Here is a 20,963-nt window from a genome sequence, read left to right as displayed (position 1 = left end):
CTCTCTCTTTATTTTTGATTTTAATTTTAGTTACTTTTTATTTGCATGGTTTGATTGTTTAAATTCTTAGATGGGTTGGTTTACGACGATAGTTAGAAGTAGATCACTATAACTAATTAGTTCACTTTCGCATTACTTTAAGAAGTCAAAAATAAAGTGGATGCTCTCCTTGTGTTCCACCCATTAACTACACGGATTAGTACACTTGTGGTTACTTTTTAAATCTCAAACAAGTTTTGGGTGTCTTTACCAGGGAGATAGTTCCATGTTATTTTTTGCTTTCTTTGGGTAAATCGGAGTGCTTTGTTTGCTTTCTTTTGTTTTTATTTTTCTTTTATTGAATTCCTGAGAAGAACAACTTGCAATAATAGTTGTATCAGTGGAGGTCGCCAAGCCTCATAGTATGATAAAGACAGGTTTCGCCCTGTAGCAGTACCTTAGGAATTGACCTGAGCAACCCCGGATCCCTATCGGTAAGCTCACAAAAAAAATCAGAAGAAACTTTTTCAAAAAATTTTCATTCTTTTATGTTTGTGGTTTGTCTTATTCTAGTTGTGGATAGTGTTCTGTTGCTTGAGTGTTGGGTGGGTATGTAATAGTATGAATAGGTTGGAAAGAAGAGATCCAACAAGTAGTGACCCTATACATTTACTCTCTTTAGTACCTTTTAATATGGGAGACCAACAGCAAAACCCTCCACCTAAATCTCTGAAAGATAGGTTCTATCCTACTAGAACAGCCCAACCTTCCTACATAATTCTACCACAAGCCCAGGGCAATAATTATGAGCTTAAATCTCAGTTCATCACTATGTTGCCCATTTTCTTGGGCTGCCTCTAAGGATGCATACCTATTCCTTAGGGAATTTGAAGAGGTATGTGTTCTAATTAAAGTCCAACAACTTTCTGATGATGTTGTTAAGCTTACATTCATCACTTTTGCATTAAAAGACCAAACTAAGAAGTGGTTGTATGGGTTAACCACAAATTCCATAATCACATGGGAGGAATTCACAGTTGTCTTCCTCAAGAAATTTTTTCCAACTCACAAGGCCAATAAGCTTAGAAGTGATACCCTCCAGTTTAGGTAGAAGCCTAGTGAGTCATTTTCTAAACTTATGGAAAGATTCAAGGATCTACTCTAGGAATACCCTCACTATAGCCTAACCTTATGGCATTTATGTCAAATTATTTATGAAGGTATTGATTACCCAACTAAACAAATGATAGAGTCTATATACCCAGAGGGATTCGCGTCCTTTACAGATGAAGGAGAGGCATGGAAATTTTTACTTGACCTAGCTAATAAAACCCATGAGTGGAAGTCAACCCAAGAAAGTGAAAGAACCATAATACAAAAATGACATTTTGTAGATGGGATAATAGCCAAGGAATCCCATTTGGATAGCTTAATCAAGAGGATTGAGGCTATTGTTCCTAGAGAGCCATCATCAGTCAATTTGGTTAAGATGTGTGCTTGGTGCCAGTCCCCTGGAGTCATATAAGAATGCCTCAACACCTCTGGGGGCACTTCTAATGAAAGTATTAATGCCTTATATCAGAATAATTCATATAGTAACACCTATAATCCATGATGGAGAAATCACCCCAATTTCACCTAGAAACAAGGCAACCAAGCAAGGACTTCCAATTTTCATAATCAAGGTCAACCTGGACCTCAAAGACCTCCCTTTGCACAATAGCCTATTGCTCTAAATACTTTTGCTAGGCCAAATGTAGGACCTCAGGCTAGTATTCCTAGGCCCCCTCTCCTATTATATCTTACAAGCAACCCCCTGGGTTAACAAACACTGGAGAGGCAACTAGAATAAGTGACTTGGAAAAGAAAATGGCCCTCCTCAAGACAAGCCATCAAATTCTTATGAGAGAACTCACCAAAGTTATCTTAATTCTATGTGAGAGGGAGAAAGGAACATTGCCCAGTCAACTAGAGCCTAATCCTGGGCATTAGCCTATTAGTTCACAAGCATCCACTAATGCATCATTAAATGTGGTACAAGGTCAGACCCCACAAGGGCCCTCCAATCAATGTAATGCTATTTATGCCCTTAGGAGTGGCTAAGAGTACCAACAGAATATTCTTAAATCTTCCCCATGTAATACTCCTGTTAACTCTCCTTCTGTTGAGGACACAAGTGTGCCTCCTATTTTAGGTTCGTCTGATGAACATAAAGCAACTAAAGATGATGTGGTTGAGGAAACCAAATATGATTCCGCTGAAAAAGAGAAAATTTCTAATAGTCCTTATGTTCCACTTGTCCCCTTTCCTACTCACTTGGTAAATAAAAAGAAGACTGCTTCCATGGATAAGATTTTAGAAGTCTTCAAATAGGTAGATGTGAACATCCCTCTTTTAGATGTTATATCCCAGATCTCAGCCTATAATAAGGTTCTGAAAGATTTGTGTACACACAAACATGTCACTAGTGTGCCAAAAAAGGTGTTCTTGGCAGGTAATATTAGTTCCATAATTACTCAACCTAGAGCTGTCAAGTATAAGGATCCAGGGAGCCCTACCATTATTTGTGTCATAGGCAACACCTACATTGATCATGCCTTTCTTAACCTTGGCATAAGTGTAAATCTTTTGCCTTACCATGTGTATAAGCAACTAGGATTGGGAGAATTGAAAGCCACTGGAACCACTCTTCAATTGGCAGATAGGTCTATTAAGATTCCTAAAGGGATGGTTGAGGATGTCTTAAAGTGGAGGAATTTATTTTTTCTATTGATTTCATTGTATCAGATACCAAGGCCTCTTCAACCAAGGATGAGATCCCAATAATTCTAGGAAGACCGTTCATGGCTACTAGTGATGCATTAATCAATTGATAGAATGGTTTCCTAAGGTTATCTTTTGGCAACCAAACTGTTGAGTTTAATATGTTTAGGATAGGCAAGCAACACATATGGAATAAGAGATCAATATGCATGAGGATTTTCTAGATTTTTCAAATGATTTAATTACTAATACTGATATTGATTTTGATTCAGAATTCCAAAAGTGTATGGATGAGTTGGATGATGATAGTGAAAATTTCTTTTCTGAAGTCTTGAATATTCACACACCTATAGAGCCCTTAGGACCCCGTTCCAATCCATCCCCAAACCTTCCATAGTTGAACCTCCTAAGCTAGTTCTTAAAGAATTACCATCTAATTTGAGGTATGCTTTCTTAGGGCCTAACCAGACTCTTCTAGTAAGAATTTCTTCAGATTTGACTTTTAGCCAAGAAGAGGAATTGTTTAAAGTGTTAAGAGATAATAAGAAAGCCCTAGGTTGGACCTTGGCTAACATTAAGGGTATAATCCATTCTATTGTATAACATCATATACATCTTATGGAGGATTCCAAAGCATTCATGGAATCCCAAAGAAGAACTAATCCAGTAATGATGGAAACCATTAAAAAAAAGATCCTAAAGTGTTTGGATCATAGAATAATTTATCATATTTTTGATAGCCAATGGATAAGCCCAGTTCTTGTAGTGCCCAAGAAGTCTAGTGTTACTGTAGTTCCCAATGCCAATAACGAACTGATTCCAACTTGTGTCCAATTAGGGTGGAGAGTGTGCATAGACTTAATGCGGTAACCTGAAAGGACCACTTTTCATTGCCATTCATTGACCAGATGTTAGAGAGGCTAGCTGGATATGAATATTATTATATTCTTGATGGATATTCTGGCTATAACCAAATCCCATTTGCTTTAGAAGATCAACATAAGACCACTTTTACATGCCTGTATGGAACATTTGCTTAGAAGAGTATGCCCTTTCGGCTTTGCAATGCCCTTACTACATCCCAACGATGCATGATGAGCATTTTTTCTGATATGGTTAAAAAGTTCTTAGAATTATTTATGGATGAATTTTCAATCGAATTCCTATTCTGAGTGTCTTCACCATCTTTTCCTAGTTTTGAAAAGGTGAATATCTAAAAATTTGGTTTTGAATTGGAAGAAATGTCATTCTATAGTTAAATCTGAGATTGTTTTAGGTCATATAGTATCCAAGGAGGGAATTAACATAGATGGAGCCAAAGTGGACGTAATTGTTAATTTACCACCTTCCCAATCTGTTAAGGATGTTTGATCTTTTCTTGGTCATGCTGGCTTCTATAGAAAGTTTCTTAAGAACTTTAGTCAGTTAGCCCGGCCTCTCACCACTATTTGTTAAAGATCAAACTTTTGAGTTTTCTACAGAATGCCTAGAATCCTTTGAGCAACTTAAGGAGTTACCAATACACCCATTGTTCAACCACTTATTTGGACTGAACCTTTTGAACTAATGTGTGATTCTTCTGATTTTGACATAGGAGCGATTTTGGGACAAAGGATTAATAAACTACCCACTGTCATTTACTATACTAGTAGGACCCTAAATGATGCACAACTTAACCACACTACCACTAAAAAAGAGTTTTTAGCTATTGTGTTTGCATTAGAGAAGTTTTGGTCTTAGTTAGGTCACATGTAGTGGTGTATACTGATCATTCTGCTTTTAGATACCTTGTTTAGAAGAAGGATGCCAAAGCCCATCTCATTAGGTGAGTTTTCTTTTGCAAGAGTTTGATTTGAAAATTAGGGATAAGAAAGGAAATGAAAACCTAGTTGCAGACCATTTATTCTGGCTTCCCAATTCCTTGACTGTCGATTCTCTAGTCAACGGGAATTTTCCTGATGAATAGTTACTTGCAGTGTCTAGTGAACCATGGTTTGCTGACATTGTCAACTTCTTAATCTCCGGTGTGACTCCGGATCACTGGTCCACCTTAAATAAGTATAGGTTTCATTCCCAACTTAAGTTTTTTTTTTGGGATGATCCTTATTTGTTTAAGAGGTATCCAAATCAGATTATCCAATGATGTGTTCCTGATCATGAACAGCATTCCATTCTCTCTTTTTGTCATGATCAGGCATATGGAGGCCATTTTAGCCCCTTTGAAGTCTGCCCAAGTGGGGTTCGGGTTACTAGCCCTCAGAATAGGCTTGGTGGTACTCCACCAATTATCCGCTTCATTCTGTAATTGATAGCCTGCACACAAAATTTTTTGCTCATCAAAGCAGCCCATTAGTCTAAAAACCTTCTCCATTCCACCAATCCATCTTGATGGATACAATAGGTCTTGGCCCACCTTTGAGAAGCATGGGGCCCTAAGTAGTTGAAACTTCTCCATCATTTTCGTTAAGTCTATCCAGCCCTCTATATGGGCTTAGGCTTGATTTGGCATCGAGTCTTGCACCTGCCCATGCACATTCGGATGCCCTTGCCTATGCACTTGTGCCCCATCGGGCGTTTGAAGGGTAGCTGATCTAGCGGGTATTAGATTGGGTGTCAGTGGAGTAGGAGGTACAGGCGGTATATTACGGGCTTCCATTACCGCTTGGATCCTATCATTGATCTCGGCCATAAACTGGTTTTGCCTTTCTTCAACTCCCCACATCATGTTATCCATGATAGATGCCACATCTTGGACTGTAAGTATCGACGGAGCTGGAGGTGCATTGTGGGGTCTACCCTAATTTCGTGTAGGGGAAACAGGAGGCGACGAGTGTGATCGGGATAGGGATTGAGTGTTCCTATATGACATGACACCCGTGGAGGAATCCGATTAGTGCACATGCATAGACAAGGTTACATGTAATTGGAACGCATGCATGCATAGTGAGCCACACATATACAATAGGTGAAATTAGGGTTAGGGTATGCATAGGTGGGGTCCGCACATATTTGGATCCGATTGCCCACATATCAAGAAGGGGCACACAATTAGGGCAACAAAATAATAATTTAGATTTAAAAAATAAAATAATTTATTTTCCAATTTAGTCCACTGAAAACAAGGAGACTTCTCACCGAAAATATGGCTTAATCCACCAGAAATATCAGTGTTATTTCCGGTGGGAAAAATAAGGAGCAATTTAGGATTTTTCACTTCAACGGAAACAGGCACGTGAAGCATGCCCAGTGTTTCCGATGGGTTGTTTCCGGTGGCTCCCAAATGGCTATAAATACGCTCGGGTTTGCGTTTCATTGTACAAAACCTTATTCTAACTTGTGGAAAAGGTGTGAAAATGGCCAAGGAGGACTTTTCAACCCATTCCCTACCTTCCTCTCACTATTTTGTGATTGATCGGCACCACATTCGCACCAAAAGTATGTTCCTCCTCTCTGTAACCTAGTTTTGTGATTTTCTTCTCTCTGAGCTTTACATTCAGCCATTGAACCTAGTTTTTCATTCTTAATCCTTAGGAATCATATTGCAATGATGTCTAGATGCCATGTATGTACCAGATGTGCCGTTGAACAAGAAGAGCAAGATGCTGCTGCTCAGTTCAACCCAATCTTGTTTCGCTTTGTGGCTGAGCGAGACCGTTGGGAACTCTTCAAGTGTCATAATATGGACCCGGTAGTCTATGTGAGGACCAATGACTTCTGTACATTTATCTCCATCAACGGTTTGATGCTGTTGGGTAGTACCACATCTTAAAACCTAACAAGTACTACTACCCTACATTGGTCAGGTTATTCTACTCTAACCTACAACGCATGAACCGAGGTACTGAAGAGATTTGGATCACCTCCTACATAAAGGGGGTGGATATCTCCTTTGACATGGGGCAGTTGGCCAATAGTTTGATGGTTCGCAATGCTGGTGACCTGGTGTACTGCCCACCTTGGACTCCAGTTATGACTTCCAGAGTCTCAATAACTTTTAGGAGATAAATGACATGTTGACTAAGGAGGCCAAGGGGTGGAACCACTCAGTCAACTACTTTTTTACTCCAAAGGTCGTCTGCCATGCCATTCAGTTGAGTGTTCTTCCCACTTGTGGACACTATAATGAGGTATCTACACTGCGAGCCTATGTGACCTACTATGTGTACATGGGGGCGCAGATACGTCTTCCTTACCTCCTTATATGGACCATGATACTTTAGTCCAAAGGAGTGGATCGCTAAGTGGGAAGCCTGTACTATGGAAGAATACTTACTGATATCTTTCGCCGCTTTAGGGTGGACTTGGAGGGAGAGGCATGCTTGGGTGAAGAGGTCACAGACTTCATCTAAGATTCTCTAAGGAAGATGACCATAGAGTTGAGGGAGGTGACACCTATTCTAGGAGAGGGTCAGCAGCCTATGGAGGTAGAGGGTGGCGGTGTCGATAATGTCGATGACATGTTGGTGGAGGTGTTGGTGGTGCTGGAAGAGAAGCTGCTAGGGTTGGTGGGGCTCCACCACCTGATCCCCAGACTAGGGGTTCTATGGCTGCTTTTACTTCTCAGGACACTAGGGGTGCGAGGCCTTACAGTCTCAATGATGTTATGGCCTGCCTAGACACCATCACATCACTGATGAGGAGTATAGATGGCCGCCTCAATAGCATAGACATGACTTATTATCTTATGGATAATAGAGTGGTCTCCTTAGAGGCACAGAGGTAGGCAATGGTCTTCCATCTTGGTATTCTGGTGCCTCCTCTAAGAACGCATGGTCTCAACCAGGCTCAGGGCTAGGGGCAGAACCAGCAGCAACAGTAGCAAAAGCAGCAAGAGTAGTGGCATGTTTGCCACTGTAGCTTTTAAGATTTCCCTTTCCATGTTTTATTTAAGTTTGATGTTTTAGGTTTAGTTGAACTTTCATTTTATGTCATTTATTTCTATCATTTACATTCCTAGTCCTTATGTTAGTTAGGATTTCTTATTTTCCGTAAAGTGTAAGTTGTGTAATCAAGTTCTCCTTTGTAATGAAATGGCTTTAACACCTATACTTGTCTCCTAATTGTGCAATATAAATTATTATTGTCTTGAGATTTTTATTTAATCCTAATTTCCCAAAAATCATGGTTTGGCTAAGATTGTAAGTTAAGGCAGAGCATCGCACTCTGATACCATAGCTATCACACCCCAATTCTAGTAGACCCAACTTACCATTAGGAATATCGACAGTGTGATATTCCTATCTTACAAACCTATCAGGATCGCTGATAGCAGTATCTTAATATTTCACAATCTCACATCACAACCAACCAAAAGTAGCGGAATCAGAGTATAATAGCAAAATCATTAGATATAAATGGGAAAATTATCTAATGATAAACATAATATCGTTAACCAAGTTATTTTGTTTACAATCCTTCAAGACTTACATATATCAAGTTTAAAACATAATATTCACAGGTGCCGTGTATGCACAAAAGTCACAAGCACAGTCCTAGCCATGCTCTTCTGCATCTGACATCCACCAATCGCTCACTCCGTACTTAGGTCCGGGGCAAAAGAGGCACTAACCATAGGCACGACTGTACCTGCATCATCATCTAAAAAGTGTGTATACATGGGGTGAGCTTTCCAACTAGCTCGGTGAGGGGTGGGTCAAGCAAATCCAAGTAAAATAGTAGTAATAATAAGTCATGATGCATGATAGAAAAAATTAAACACATAGTCCATTATGCTCATGATGCAGTTCATTTATTTATTATCCACCTAACAATACAAACTAAGTTTGATAAATGCTACTACGGCGCATTAGGTTGTATCTTTCATCTCGGAACCGCCATCGACTACACAAGGATACAAACCCTAGCCATAAACCCCTGATAGCCCCCTCTTGGCAGTCACAGCACCGGTAACACATCAGCCACGTTGGACAGGTTCCAACCTCTAACTAAAATCTCATCATACCGCAGGTGTGGCATTCTGAAAAGGCACATTGAACATAACACAATGGGTTATCCAAAACTTCAACCCCTATTGGAAAGGGTTCGTAGCATAGGGAGTGATACCTAACCATATATACGCTACATGCCTTCATATTGATATAGTTGGTATGAATTACATGATACCGGTAAGACCTCGGCCACAAAGTGTAATCTATCTCCAAATACAGTACCGAATATACGATACCAGTAGGACCTTGGCCACAAAGTGAAACCCAAGACCATTTACCTAATCTAGCATACATATCACAGTTGAATATGGACTACACGACACCAGTACTAATCATCGGCCATGAAGCATATCCATTTCCAAATGCAGTCCTGGGGTACACGATACAAGCGAGACCTTAGCCACAAGGTGTAACCCATGACTACAACTAACTCTAATGCACATAATCAATGCATGAATGCAACATACGCACGAAAATCATGGCACTAGTACCACCTCGACCACACCGGATTCCATCTCACACTCACAACCAAACACACGACGATCACGGTATTGGTACCATATTGGCCACACTGGATCCTGTCATACATATAAATGAACAGTTCATATGAAATCCATAAGAATATAACATATGATAATCACCATCATCATATGAGCAATATAATTAAGCATATTAAATCCATACATGTGAATAATTCTATAATAATTAAACAATCCAAAATAAAACAATCATCCCTCACCTTGTTGATCTCTGCTTGTGTTAGGGTTCAGATAAGGCCACTGATTAATCCACTTAGTTTTGGTCTCAGGGCTCATGCGTGTCACTATCCTAGAACAAGGACAATCGTACATCAGTACGTGTCAGAAATATCAAGCGAGACCCATATGGATCACCCCCAAAGGGTACAGACAAAATCCATTAGAGACAGTAATGTCACCGGAAATAGCCACCAGAAACAGGGAATTTCCATCAAAAATATCAGTCATGTTTTCGGAGGAACTGATAGAGAGCTCCTAAGGATCAGTGGTCCACCAAAAAAATGCCACCAAAAGCAGACCCAGTGGATCCAGTGGGCTGTTTCCAGTGGTGGTTTAGGATAGTCCATCCATTTTGAGGCTTTTTGACTCATGTCTGATCGTCGGGATTTGTTACGTGAAGTTTATAGGGGATGTTCCCAGCATCATTCTAAGCCAAGAAAATCTAGATTCCACCAAGCCATTTGGGAGATATGTCGATCAAACGATCAAAATCCTATTTGGTCTTTTGGCAATACATATTGTCGGAGCTCATCGGGCTTGGTTTGAGCTCGGCAACAACATCGGGAGGGTAGAACATGCATTCTATGACCTTAACATGGTTTGTACACTAAGATTCCATCCATACCTAGATTTTCTAGGTCAAAATGAAGAGAGAGAGTGGTGGAAGTGAGTGTACTTACCTCCGGTAGTGATTCCGGTAACTTGGTGGTAGCCGGCACCAAGGTAAGCCTTCTCCTTCTTCTTTCCCTTCTTCTTCTTCCTTCTTCTCCTTTTTATCTCCTTCCTTATGTTGGACACAATAGAAATGAGGAAATGAATTCATCATTTCTAACTTATAAGTTAAAATGGACCTTCGGGTCTGTTTGGTTGGACCCTGTTCGGACCAATCGGGTTATTATTACTTTCAGAGCCCAAGAACCTGTCCACTTATGTTCAAAATGTGTTCACATCATGAGTAAAGTGTGGGAGATGATTTGGGATCATTCGAGACTATTTATGACACGAGTGGCAGGACCCATGGGTATCGACACCATGATAGCAGCCTGTTATGTTCATTGAAAATAGCCCACTGGATTCAGGCCCAGTGGATCCGGTGGTATATTTTCAGTGGTCAAGACAACAAGCTGTCTTGATTGGTTGTTGTCCCATGGCTGGTCTTGCATAGGTGGTTGGCCTTGGCCATGCTCATGGCCTTTCAGTAACTTTGATACGTGCCTAGACTTATGTGTGAGTAGTCGGGTTACTTACTGTTCAGGATTGAAAGGTACGAATCCCCTCTAATTAGACTGGCATGTGATGCACGAATACTTGGGGTCATCTCTCCCCCTTTGGCAATGGGCGGACGAGAGCCAAAATTTGACTATGCTTTTGATCTCCAGTCTGAGACCTATCACAACAGTTCAAATTAGACTGAGTCAGGGCACAGGTGTAATAGCATGTGTGCATCAATTTCTGGTATCTCAACAAAGTGAGCCCAGAAGATGATTTTCCGCTGCCGCATATTGATGTGCTAATTGACAACGCAGCAAGGCATGCCTTGCTATCATTTATGGATGGGTTCACAGGATACAACCAAGTGACCATGCACTTAGATGACTGCGGAAAGACAACATTCACCACTCTTTGGGGAACTTATTGCTACAAGGTGATGCCCTTTGGATTGAAGAATGTTGGGGTGACTTATCAAAGAGTATCTATGCCATTCTACATAACACGATGCAGAGGGAAGTGGAAGTTTATGTAGATGGCATGATAGTGAAGTCAGTGAACTGGTAGGGGCATGTTCCTACACTAAGGAAGCTCTTTGAAAGGATCAAGAAGTATCAACTGAAATTGAATCCTTAGAAATGTGTATATGGGGCAACAATAGGGAAACTATTGGGATTCTTGGTGAGAAAAAAAGGCATCAAAGTTGAACCCATCAAGATTAGGGCGAACCAAGAAAATACGGAGATTCTTGGGTCATATTGAGTACATTAGTTGATTCATAGCTCAACTAACTATGATTGGCGAACCAATCATCAAGCTATTGAAGAAGGATCAGCCCACAGAATAGAACGGATAGTGTCAACAAGCTTTCAATAGGATAAAAGGATATCTTATAAACTCACCAGTATTGACACCTCCGGTAGAGGGGGAACCACTTCTGCTATACTTATCAGTTAGGGAGTATTCCATGGGTTCATTACTAACTCAAAAGAAAATAGAGAAGGGGGTAGAACATACAATATACTACCTCAGTAAAAAGTTCTTGGAATATGAGACACGATACACATCTCTGGAAAGAACTTACACTGCATTGAAATGGGCAACAAAAAGGTTGCGACACTATATGGTAGCATATCTAGTACGGTTAATCTCAAGGATGGATCCAATCAAGTACCTCTTTGAGAAAGCAGCTCTCATCGGAAAGATGGCTCAATGGCTACTATTGTTGTCAGAATTTGACATCACCTACATAGCCTAAAAGTCTATCAGGGGGCAAGCTATAGCCGATCATTTGGCTACTCACCCATAGAAGGTGGAAGAATCTTAGATGATGCTTTTCTAGATAAATAAATCATAGCAATTGAAGAATAAGACCAATGAGTGGTAATTACATTTTCATAGAGCATCCAACCAGAAGGGGTGTGGTGCGGGAGTATTGCTTACCACTCCAGATGGCCTTTATTTGCCTTCTTCATTTCGTCCTAACTTCCCCTATACCAACAACATTGCTGAATATGAAACCTATGCATTGAGGTTAGAAGTAGCTCTAACCATTGGGGTAAAAGGAATCAAGGTGTATGGAGATTCAGCCATTGTCATCTGTCAAAAGCAAGGGAAGTGGAAAACTAGAGATGAGAAATTGAAGCTGTACCAAGGTCACTTGGAGGAAGTGATTGGACACTTTGATAAGATATCCTTTGAATATCTCCATAGGGATAACAACCGGTTTGCTGATGCCCTTGCAACCTTGGCTTCTATGGTGGAATGTAATCCCGTGGCCCAAATCCGACCATTCATGGTAGAGCAAAGGAGCAAGCTCATATATCAGAATGTAGTAAATTCTCTTATAGTGGACGGCAGGCCCTAGTTTGCTCACATAATGGACTTTATCAAGGAAAGAAAGTATCCGTTTGAAGCTACAGATGGGGAAAAGAAGTTCCTAAGGAGATATGCCACCCAGTTCATTCTCTAAGGAGACCTACTATACAAGAGGTCCTATGATGGGATATAGTTGCTGTGTGTGGATGAAGATCAAGTTAGAACAATCATGGAGGAAATTCACCAAGATCCTTATGGGCCCCACATGAATTCCAAGATGCTAGCCAAGAAGATTCTCAAATTGGGATACTACTAGAACACCATGGAAGCAGACTGTGTGTGTTTTATCAAGAAATGCCATAGATGTCAGATATTCGCCAACATCATACACATCCTGCCAACAGAGCTTCACTCACTCAATTCTCCTTGGCCATTCTCTACTTGCGGCATTGCTGTCATAGGAAAGATCAATCCCAAAGCATCCAACGGGTATGAGTTCATCCTTGTGACGATTGATTACTCCTCACATCTGCCAAGTGACAAAGTTCATCCCAGAAAATATCATTTGCCAATATGCAGTACCACAGAAGTTGACATCAGATCAAGGATCCCATTTCTGGGGCAAGGCGAACAAAATTTGCACAAGGTTTGGCATCAAGAGGAATCGATCTACCACCTATAGGCCACAAACCAATGGGGCATTAAAAGTAGCTAACAAGAACATCAAGGTTATCCTCCAGAAGATGGATGAAACACACAAGGACTGGGCCTACAAGTTGCCACTTGCCTTTTGGGCATATTGGACTTCTATATGATCCTCGATTGGCTCAACTTCTTTTTCTTTGGTAAATGGGGATGATGCATTTCTACTAGTAGAAATCCTTGTATCATCCGTAAGGATGCTTTTGGATAGCCAATGACCTGAAGGAAAATGGGTGAAGGCTAAACATGATGAGCTCAACTTTCTAGATGAAAGGCGCATAAAGGCCAAGGTTAGTCTAAGTAAGTACCAATTGAGGATGGCAAGAGCATTCAACAAGCATGTAAAGCCCCATCGCATAGAAGAAGGTGAGCTAATTCTCTAAAAACAAAGAGCTCCCATTCATTACCCAAGGGGAAAATTTAGGCTAAGCTGGGGTGGCCCATTCACTATCAAGGAAATCCTGCCAGGCAAGGCTGTAAGACTTATGGACCTCATTGGCAAAGAAGTGTTTGGATTGGTCAACATGGATCAACTTAAGAGATAATATGTCTAAAAAGGTTGTACCACCTGAACTACATTTGACCTGATTCCTCTTAAGGGATACATAGGCAACTTGACATGTGTAAGTGCGGTCTCAATAGCCTCTAAGCAATTTGAAGGTTCCCAGATTAATAATCAAGGAATCTAAAAGATCATTAGCTTGTGTCCCCCAACAATCGCCACTTAGCATATCTGACCATTAGGTATCTATCATTCACTTAGGGTCCGTCAAACCCTTATCTAGAATTCGTTACCCAAAAGAGGTCGCCATTCGGCACTAGTAATCAAGGCTAGTTCTTTCCCCACCCTTGATTGGTAAAAATAAAAGATAAAACTTGATGCAACAATGGTAAAGCTTGGTAGAATCAGTAATTAATGAGCAATACCTTGAGAAAATACCCCCTATTTATAAGGATTGTAGGAAAGGCTATGGGCTCTTTGGATGTGATATTGAGATAATGGACCTTAGACATCAAAATGGAAGCATCGGGTTACTGGAATCTGTAAACATGACAATGCTTAGTTGGATTGGGTGTATAGAATTGCACCACAACCTACTTCACTAGGTGCCTCAACATTGGGATGCTGATCTGCATGTGTTTCAGTTTGGGATGATTGAAATTTGGCCAACCTTGGAAGAATTTTAGGCCTGTTTGCTATACCCACCTAAAGGCAGATTTATTCAACCGTCTTTGTAGAAGGACTATTCAGAAGAGATTCAAAGCTTCTTCGAATGGGGGAAGGAAGAAATGAAGCCATTTATCAGTTATGGGAAGGTCGATATTCTAATGGTGGCCAGAGTCTTCATCATATATTTTTTGTTGGGAGGGATTCATCAGCAAAAATCACAGGATGCCTATCTTTTCTACATGATGGCTCGCTATGTCCTGCAAACTCCCAAGCGTGGACCACCACCCATCCTGATGGAAGTGGTAGACCATTTGAAAGGAGGAAGAGACATTGTCCCCATAGTCCTTGCTGAGACACTTAGGGGGTGTTTGGTTCGGTAAATCAAATGGTATATATATCGGATATGAATGACAATCTTTTGATAGACATTCTTCTGAATTACGTTTCTTTCTGAAAAATCATTTGGTTGCCTTAAGGTAGGGGTGTCAATCGGTCAGTCTGGCTCTGTTTCAATCCGGGTTGAGTCGGTTTAGGTGTGGGAAAGCTGAAACCGAAACCGAACCAATAAGGAAATTCCAGTTTCGGTTTGGTTTTGGTTTCAGTGCAGTTTGGTTTCGGCTTGTCTTCGGTTTCTTAAATCGATTTGTAACCGGGTTGGTTTTGGTTTTTGGTCCAGTTTGGATTCAAATTTCCATATAAATGTATACAAAACTATGCAAATCTTTATTTTTTTAATGAATTTTGGAGTGTTTCGGTTTCTTACAGTTTGGTTTCAGTTTCGGTCTGGGTTTTGAGCCGATTTTGGTTTGGTTTCAGGTTCATCCGATTTATGGTGCGGTTCAGTTTGATTTTGGGGTTGCAATACTCCAAATCGAACTGAACCAATAAGGCTTCGGTTTGGTTTGGTCCATGTTGTTATCGGTTTGATTCGACCGATTTTATCGGTTCGGTTTAGGAATTGACACCCCTACCTTAAGGCTAGTACATGTTTCTCACGGGTTGAGAAATTGGCTTCTGTAGAGAACTTCTTTCCGCTTTCTCCTTTTATATTAGGTGGTAAAAAGGTTGCTCAAATCTAAGTTTAAGTGTTGAGGTAAACCCAGATTTGGAACACATCCTTTGTAATATGGTCATTCATGGGAAGTAGGGTGCTCACTTATGAGGGTCAATCTAGTGGAACCAAACAGCTCCAAAAATTAAGAATTATCATTCTAAAGAATGTCATTCCAAAGATTTACAAAACCAAACACCCCCTTAAAGGGCTTGATGACATAAGCCACAGCACAAATTTGGGACGGATCATTATTGAGGAAGCCCTGCCATTTTTCAACTTTAGTTACTCGAAAGGCTAAAATTGGTCTAACCACTAAATGAATGTCAACTTGGGGTTTGTCACTATCAAGACAAGAGGGAGGTCCTAGAATTCAAGCTCATTGATGATTGGAAGGAGTACCTACAAAGAAGAACCACACAAGATATCAGGTGGAGGTGCCCATGGTGGCCTCAGGATGGCTTCTTGATGAAGACCCTAGGAGGAAATTGTGTCAAGTTGATGGGTTTGACCCACACATCCTTCTATTTCCCACATACATTGGTCATCAATATGGACTAAAGCTGAAAGACCTAGAGGAGTTGGTGAATTTCTATCCACCTAAAGAATTGTCTACCTAAATTGTTGTCCACCTATCCTATCTCTGGGTTTAGCGGTAGGAAGCTTGTTTCCTTATTTTATTTATTTCATCACGTAATGGGGTAATACTTTGACTTTTACGTTATTTTGGTTATCCTAAATGAAAAATTGAGTCATGGAATTAGTTATGTTTCTAATTTAGATTCTAAAAATCCCACAAAAAGAGAGAAATTTTTGGTCTCTAAAATCAAATCTTCATTTCAGAAATAAAATTGCCAAAAATGGCATACAAAAATAAGAAGTAGGAAAGATAATAAGATAAAGGGGGAGGGAAGAAAAAAGAAGAAAAAAAAAAGGATCTATGTTTTCTCCAAACTATGCAAGAATGACAAGAAAAGAAGAGAAGTAGGGGGAAATGGCTCTAAGGGTGGGTTTCATCACAAGCTGCCCCAGTCCCATCACTCGGTCTGACAAGGTCATCCACTGAGACCATCATATGGTCATACTTCACTTGTAGTTCCATCAGCTGGTCCTCCAAGTTGCAAATCTGATCCACCTGAGACTTGAGCTATGCGTCCTGAGAAGTAAAGGAGGTTAGAATCATGACAACTAAAATAAAGTAGGCAAAGGAAAAGAATCATACCGTGACTTGTGAGTGCCAGTCCCTATCATACAGCTCCAAGCCATAGGCTATAGTGCATGCGTCAAATCTCAGCATACGCCTCTGGAGAGACCTGAGAAGAATTATATTAGCACCAAAAAAAAATTGTAACTTACACCGTCATATGGAATTGAAAGGCCAATGAAAGCATCCCACTTTAATTTTCTCGGTAGATCCCTAGGAGCCAAAGGGTTGTCCACGCAAGGATAAGTCCAAGAGGGGAACCTTGGGAAAGGAATGATAGCCATGTTGTGGACTGGTCTACCCTCGGTAGAAGATGACTCTACAGCAAAAGAACCGGCATTGGCTAGCTGAGGCCGAGGAGGAAGAGGGGCCATCTCTTTGGTCCTCCACTGTAATCATGTCCAAGTATGAATAAAGAAACTTTGGATCGACAAAGGGACAAAAAATAAAAAAGAACAGACACATACCATTGGACCCTTTGAGTTCAAGGGCGCATAAACCGTCTCCATATCTAGAAAATTGTAATAATCCCTCGTGTTATCCAGGAAGTCGTCATCCCATACTCCCTCAGCAAGCTCCTCCACCTCCCCCTCAGGATCATCCTTCGGGTGGTGCATTGTGGGAGGAGGGAGACAAGGAGGGATGGGGAAGTCCGCGTCTGACCACTAAGGAGTGAACCACTCTCCCAAATACCAAGCCATGCCTATATGGCCCTGAAATAATACTTCCTCTAGGGATGGATTGCTTCTGGGTTTTGGCTGAGGTGGCACTCTGATAGAGCTTCTGCTGGGGATAGGCTATGGGAGGGTTAGACTGTGGCTACTCTGGCAACACTTCCGCTAGGATAGACTATTTTCAGATTTTGACTGAGGTGGCACTTCGACAGAGCTTCCGTTGGGAATAGGCTATTCTCTAGGGATTCAGGAACTTCAAAGGCCTGAAGAACACTTCAAAGATTCGAAGAACACTTCAGATCTTATGAAGATCTCTTCGAAGACTTAACGAACCCCAAAAGGGGGAGGGAGACTAAGGCAAAAAAATTTCCACACAAAAACTCACATAAAGAAAGCAAGGGATTGATGAATTTCAAAGGCCCGAAGAACACTTCGGATCTTATGAAGATCTCTCCGAAGACTTGAAAACCTCAAGGGGGGAGGGGAGGAGAGAGGGTAGAGCTTCTCTACCATGGATGCTCTTAGGAGGCTTTAGTATTTTGGTGTGAAAAACTAAAGGGGGGGTATTTATAGGATTCTTGAACCAATGGGGAGGAAAGGGTAATTTTCTTAGCCAATGGGTGGAAAAAGTGGTTTTTCTCAACCAATGGGGTGAAAATATAAAATTTTGGACCAATGGGGTGGAAGGTAATTTCTTTGACCAATAGGGAAAAAGTAAAATTTTTGGACCAATAAGGTAAAAAGATTAGGCCAATGGGAGGTTGTGGCATAGAGTATGCTAGTGGGATAGTGTAAAGTGCACAAGTGGGTGAAGAGAAAATCTCTTCACCAAATTGGTCATTGGAATGCATATTTTGGCCATTGACATCGACACACAAGGCTGGGCAGGGGTGCACGGGGCATGCATGGGTGCACAAGGCAGGTTGGGCGTGCGCTGGGGTGGCTGGCAGGGGTGCATGGGGCAAGCAAGGCATGAACGGGCTGGATGGCGAAAGGCAGGCAGGAGGTAGGGTGCGAGGCATGAGTACAAGGTGTGTGGGGGATGGCAGGTGTGCAAGGCACGCAGGCAGGGGCATGAGGTATGTGCTCGAGGGTGAGTGGGGTCGCAGGCATGTGCAGTGGGTGCATGAGGCATGCACGTGGGGGCATGCGACACTAGTAGAAAAAGGCACAAGACATGTGTAGCAGGCATGCGAGGCATACGTATAGGGCGTACGACATTGGCAGGTGGGGGTGTGAGGTATATAAGGCTGGAGTGCTAGGCATGCATGTGGAAGTACGAGGCATGTGCAACGTGTGCACTAGGCAGGCAGGGCTACACATGGGGCAAGCAGGGCTATAAACGGGGCAAGCAGGGTTGTGCATCTCGAAAGTGTGATTTTCTAGGAAAAATTATGGGAGATCTGACGGTCTGATTTTGACTGCCATGTATCAATGGAATCATGATTCCCAATACTATCCATCCATATGGTTATTCTAATCGGATTCCTTCATTTATAAAAAGTCATAATTGGGCCCTCTTTCCTCTCGCATGGGAGTTTCAGGATTTTGGGTGAGTAGGGGATGCTTCTGGGTTGGATTACCTTAATCAATTATCATCTTGTCAATCAAAAGCAAGAAGTCATGTCCAAGATCCGTAATTCATTGTAGCCGGAGGAGGGTGACAAAATTGCGTGTATATAGAATGCCCCTCTTTGACCGAGGCCTGTGCCAACAGTCGAAGAGAAAAGAAAAGAACAACCATATTTTGTCACCTAGAGCATGTACTGTCGTCATTTTGTTAAAAGATGATGGAGTTGAAAATGCAATAAGTAATATCTCTTAACTACTTTAACTTTTAAGACTTATCTGGGTTGCAGGTTATAGGAAAGAAATTCGTTAGTCCTCCAATCCTGCAAAAGAGGTTAGTACTTGATCTTTGTCTTTTCCTATGCTGAGCTTTTATGTCCCAGTCTAGGGAATTTATCAATGAGATCGAGCCACTCGGAGCTGATTCAAAGAGATTGGGCCACCTGGGGTCGGATTAATGAGATTGGGCCACCTGGGGTGGGTCAATAAAATTAGGCCACCTGGGGTCAGTCCAATGAAATTGGGCCACCTAGGACCGATTCAATGAAATTGGGCCACCTGGGACCAGGTCAATATGATTGGGCCACCTAGGGTTGGGTCAATGAGATTGTTTCTTTTCTTGATTTCTCTCTTGTCCCTTGATTGGGGTTCTTGAATTTGAACCAAGAGATTGGAGTCTTGAATTTTGGCTTTTGATTTGAAATCTATCTCTTTGCCTTTGATTTGGAATCTTACTCTTTTTCTTTGATTTGGAATCTTGGTCTTTGCTTTTGAAATTTTACTTTCTTCTTTTGACTATAATTTTTATCTACCAATGGGATTTGACTTTTACCTTCCCTTTTCATGTGATACAATTTTCATCTACCACACAAATTTGTCCTGTATTTCACCTTCCCTTTGATTTTTACCTTCCACTTCCACTTCCATGTGATATAATTTTCATCCACCATAGGAAATTATCTTAAATTTGGTATTTTATAGTAAGAATCTTTAATTTGCACCTTGGAATTGGAATCTCAATTTTTTATTTTTTTTTTGTTTTGAGAAAATGAATTTTTTACCCATAAAATGGTCCCCTCCTGTGCATTCCCCATTCCGATTTTTCTGAGTTGGGAACGATTTGTGAGCGAGTGAGCTCGGGTTTTTTGAATCTCCTTGGAGATTCAAAGCTTTTTGTATTTTTTTGAGTTTCTTCAAATGTTTTTCAAATATCTTCAAGTTTCCCTTGAAGTTCTTCATCTTCCTCTTGAAGATCTTTATAGTTCTTTGGGGAAGGAGTCATTTGGAGAATTTGACATTTTTTGGGTTTTTTTGCAAATTGTGAAAATTCTTGGGGTTTCTTGTAAATTTGGAAAATATTGCTGAGAGTAGAAAGAGAAAGACTCGCAAAGAGGTCCGGTTGGATGGTTGTAGCAATTCTTCTTAAGGGGAAGAGAGTCCCTCAGATTGGTGCACCGGACAAACACTTCACGGGACTTAGGATCATATTTGAAACTTAATATGGGGCACATGGGTAAGTCCTTGTATTTTATTCATTTCTCCTTATTCATTTATTATTGTGTTGTTTTTTTTTTTTATTATTATTCTTTTTTTATTTTTATCCTAGGAGCACAGTGGGGGAGTACCACCGACCTTGGTCAGAGATGGTCATCCAAACACAGCTCAGGATTGGTACAAGATGCTCCCCCGCAGAGTGAAGGAGTTGGTTAACTCATCTTACCTAAGTTGATTGGCTTCCATAGAGACTAGGAAGTTCAGCCCAACATTCGCAGAGGCCCTGATGGAGCAATGGTGGTTGAGTACTCACTCCTTTTATCTTCCTATTACGAGATTATCATTACACCTCTGTGCTTCTATGCTCTGATGAGCATACCATTTGGAGAGAGACCTTGTCCTTTCCTGAGACTATGACCTCATAGGAGTTCACAGATCTAACTGACATTGATATCTAGGATGACAAAAACGATATCCACTTAGGTGAGATCAGTGCCTATTGGTGCAGGAGAGACCTGCGGGTGCACCTCGGTAACATTATGTAGGTGACCAATTCTTTCCTTCTATTTACTGTGGGTCAGTGCCTCTTTAGTAATCTCTGAGGTGGGGTGGACATTCACATG

General features: G+C 41.1%; 1 protein-coding gene and 1 non-coding gene across 3 annotated transcripts; both read right to left on the bottom strand.

Moving 5' to 3' along the window:
• Positions 1-1,057: 1,057 nt before the first annotated feature.
• Positions 1,058-1,164, bottom strand: LOC122063305. The gene has a single exon (XR_006135297.1). It is a non-coding gene; the product is annotated as a small nucleolar RNA R71 (small nucleolar RNA).
• Positions 1,165-16,225: 15,061 nt separating this feature from the next.
• LOC122063302 lies at positions 16,226-17,793 on the bottom strand. Of its 2 annotated transcripts, none has more exons than XM_042627020.1 (4): positions 17,071-17,793; positions 16,796-16,992; positions 16,622-16,712; positions 16,226-16,555 (listed from the first exon to the last, which is right to left on the bottom strand). In XM_042627020.1, the coding sequence occupies exons 1-4, from the start codon at positions 17,218-17,220 to the stop codon at positions 16,547-16,549; spliced, it is 447 nt and encodes a 148-aa protein (XP_042482954.1). In that variant the 5' UTR covers positions 17,221-17,793; the 3' UTR covers positions 16,226-16,546. The 2 variants fall into 2 exon arrangements, with proteins under 2 accessions (XP_042482954.1, XP_042482955.1); XM_042627021.1 differs by having other exon boundaries at positions 16,865-16,992.
• Positions 17,794-20,963: the final 3,170 nt, after the last annotated feature.

The sequence above is a fragment of the Macadamia integrifolia genome, unplaced genomic scaffold (genome assembly GCF_013358625.1).
Source record: "Macadamia integrifolia cultivar HAES 741 unplaced genomic scaffold, SCU_Mint_v3 scaffold1285, whole genome shotgun sequence".
NCBI lineage: Eukaryota > Viridiplantae > Streptophyta > Magnoliopsida > Proteales > Proteaceae > Macadamia > Macadamia integrifolia.
This window is presented reverse-complemented; position numbering and strand designations above follow the sequence as displayed.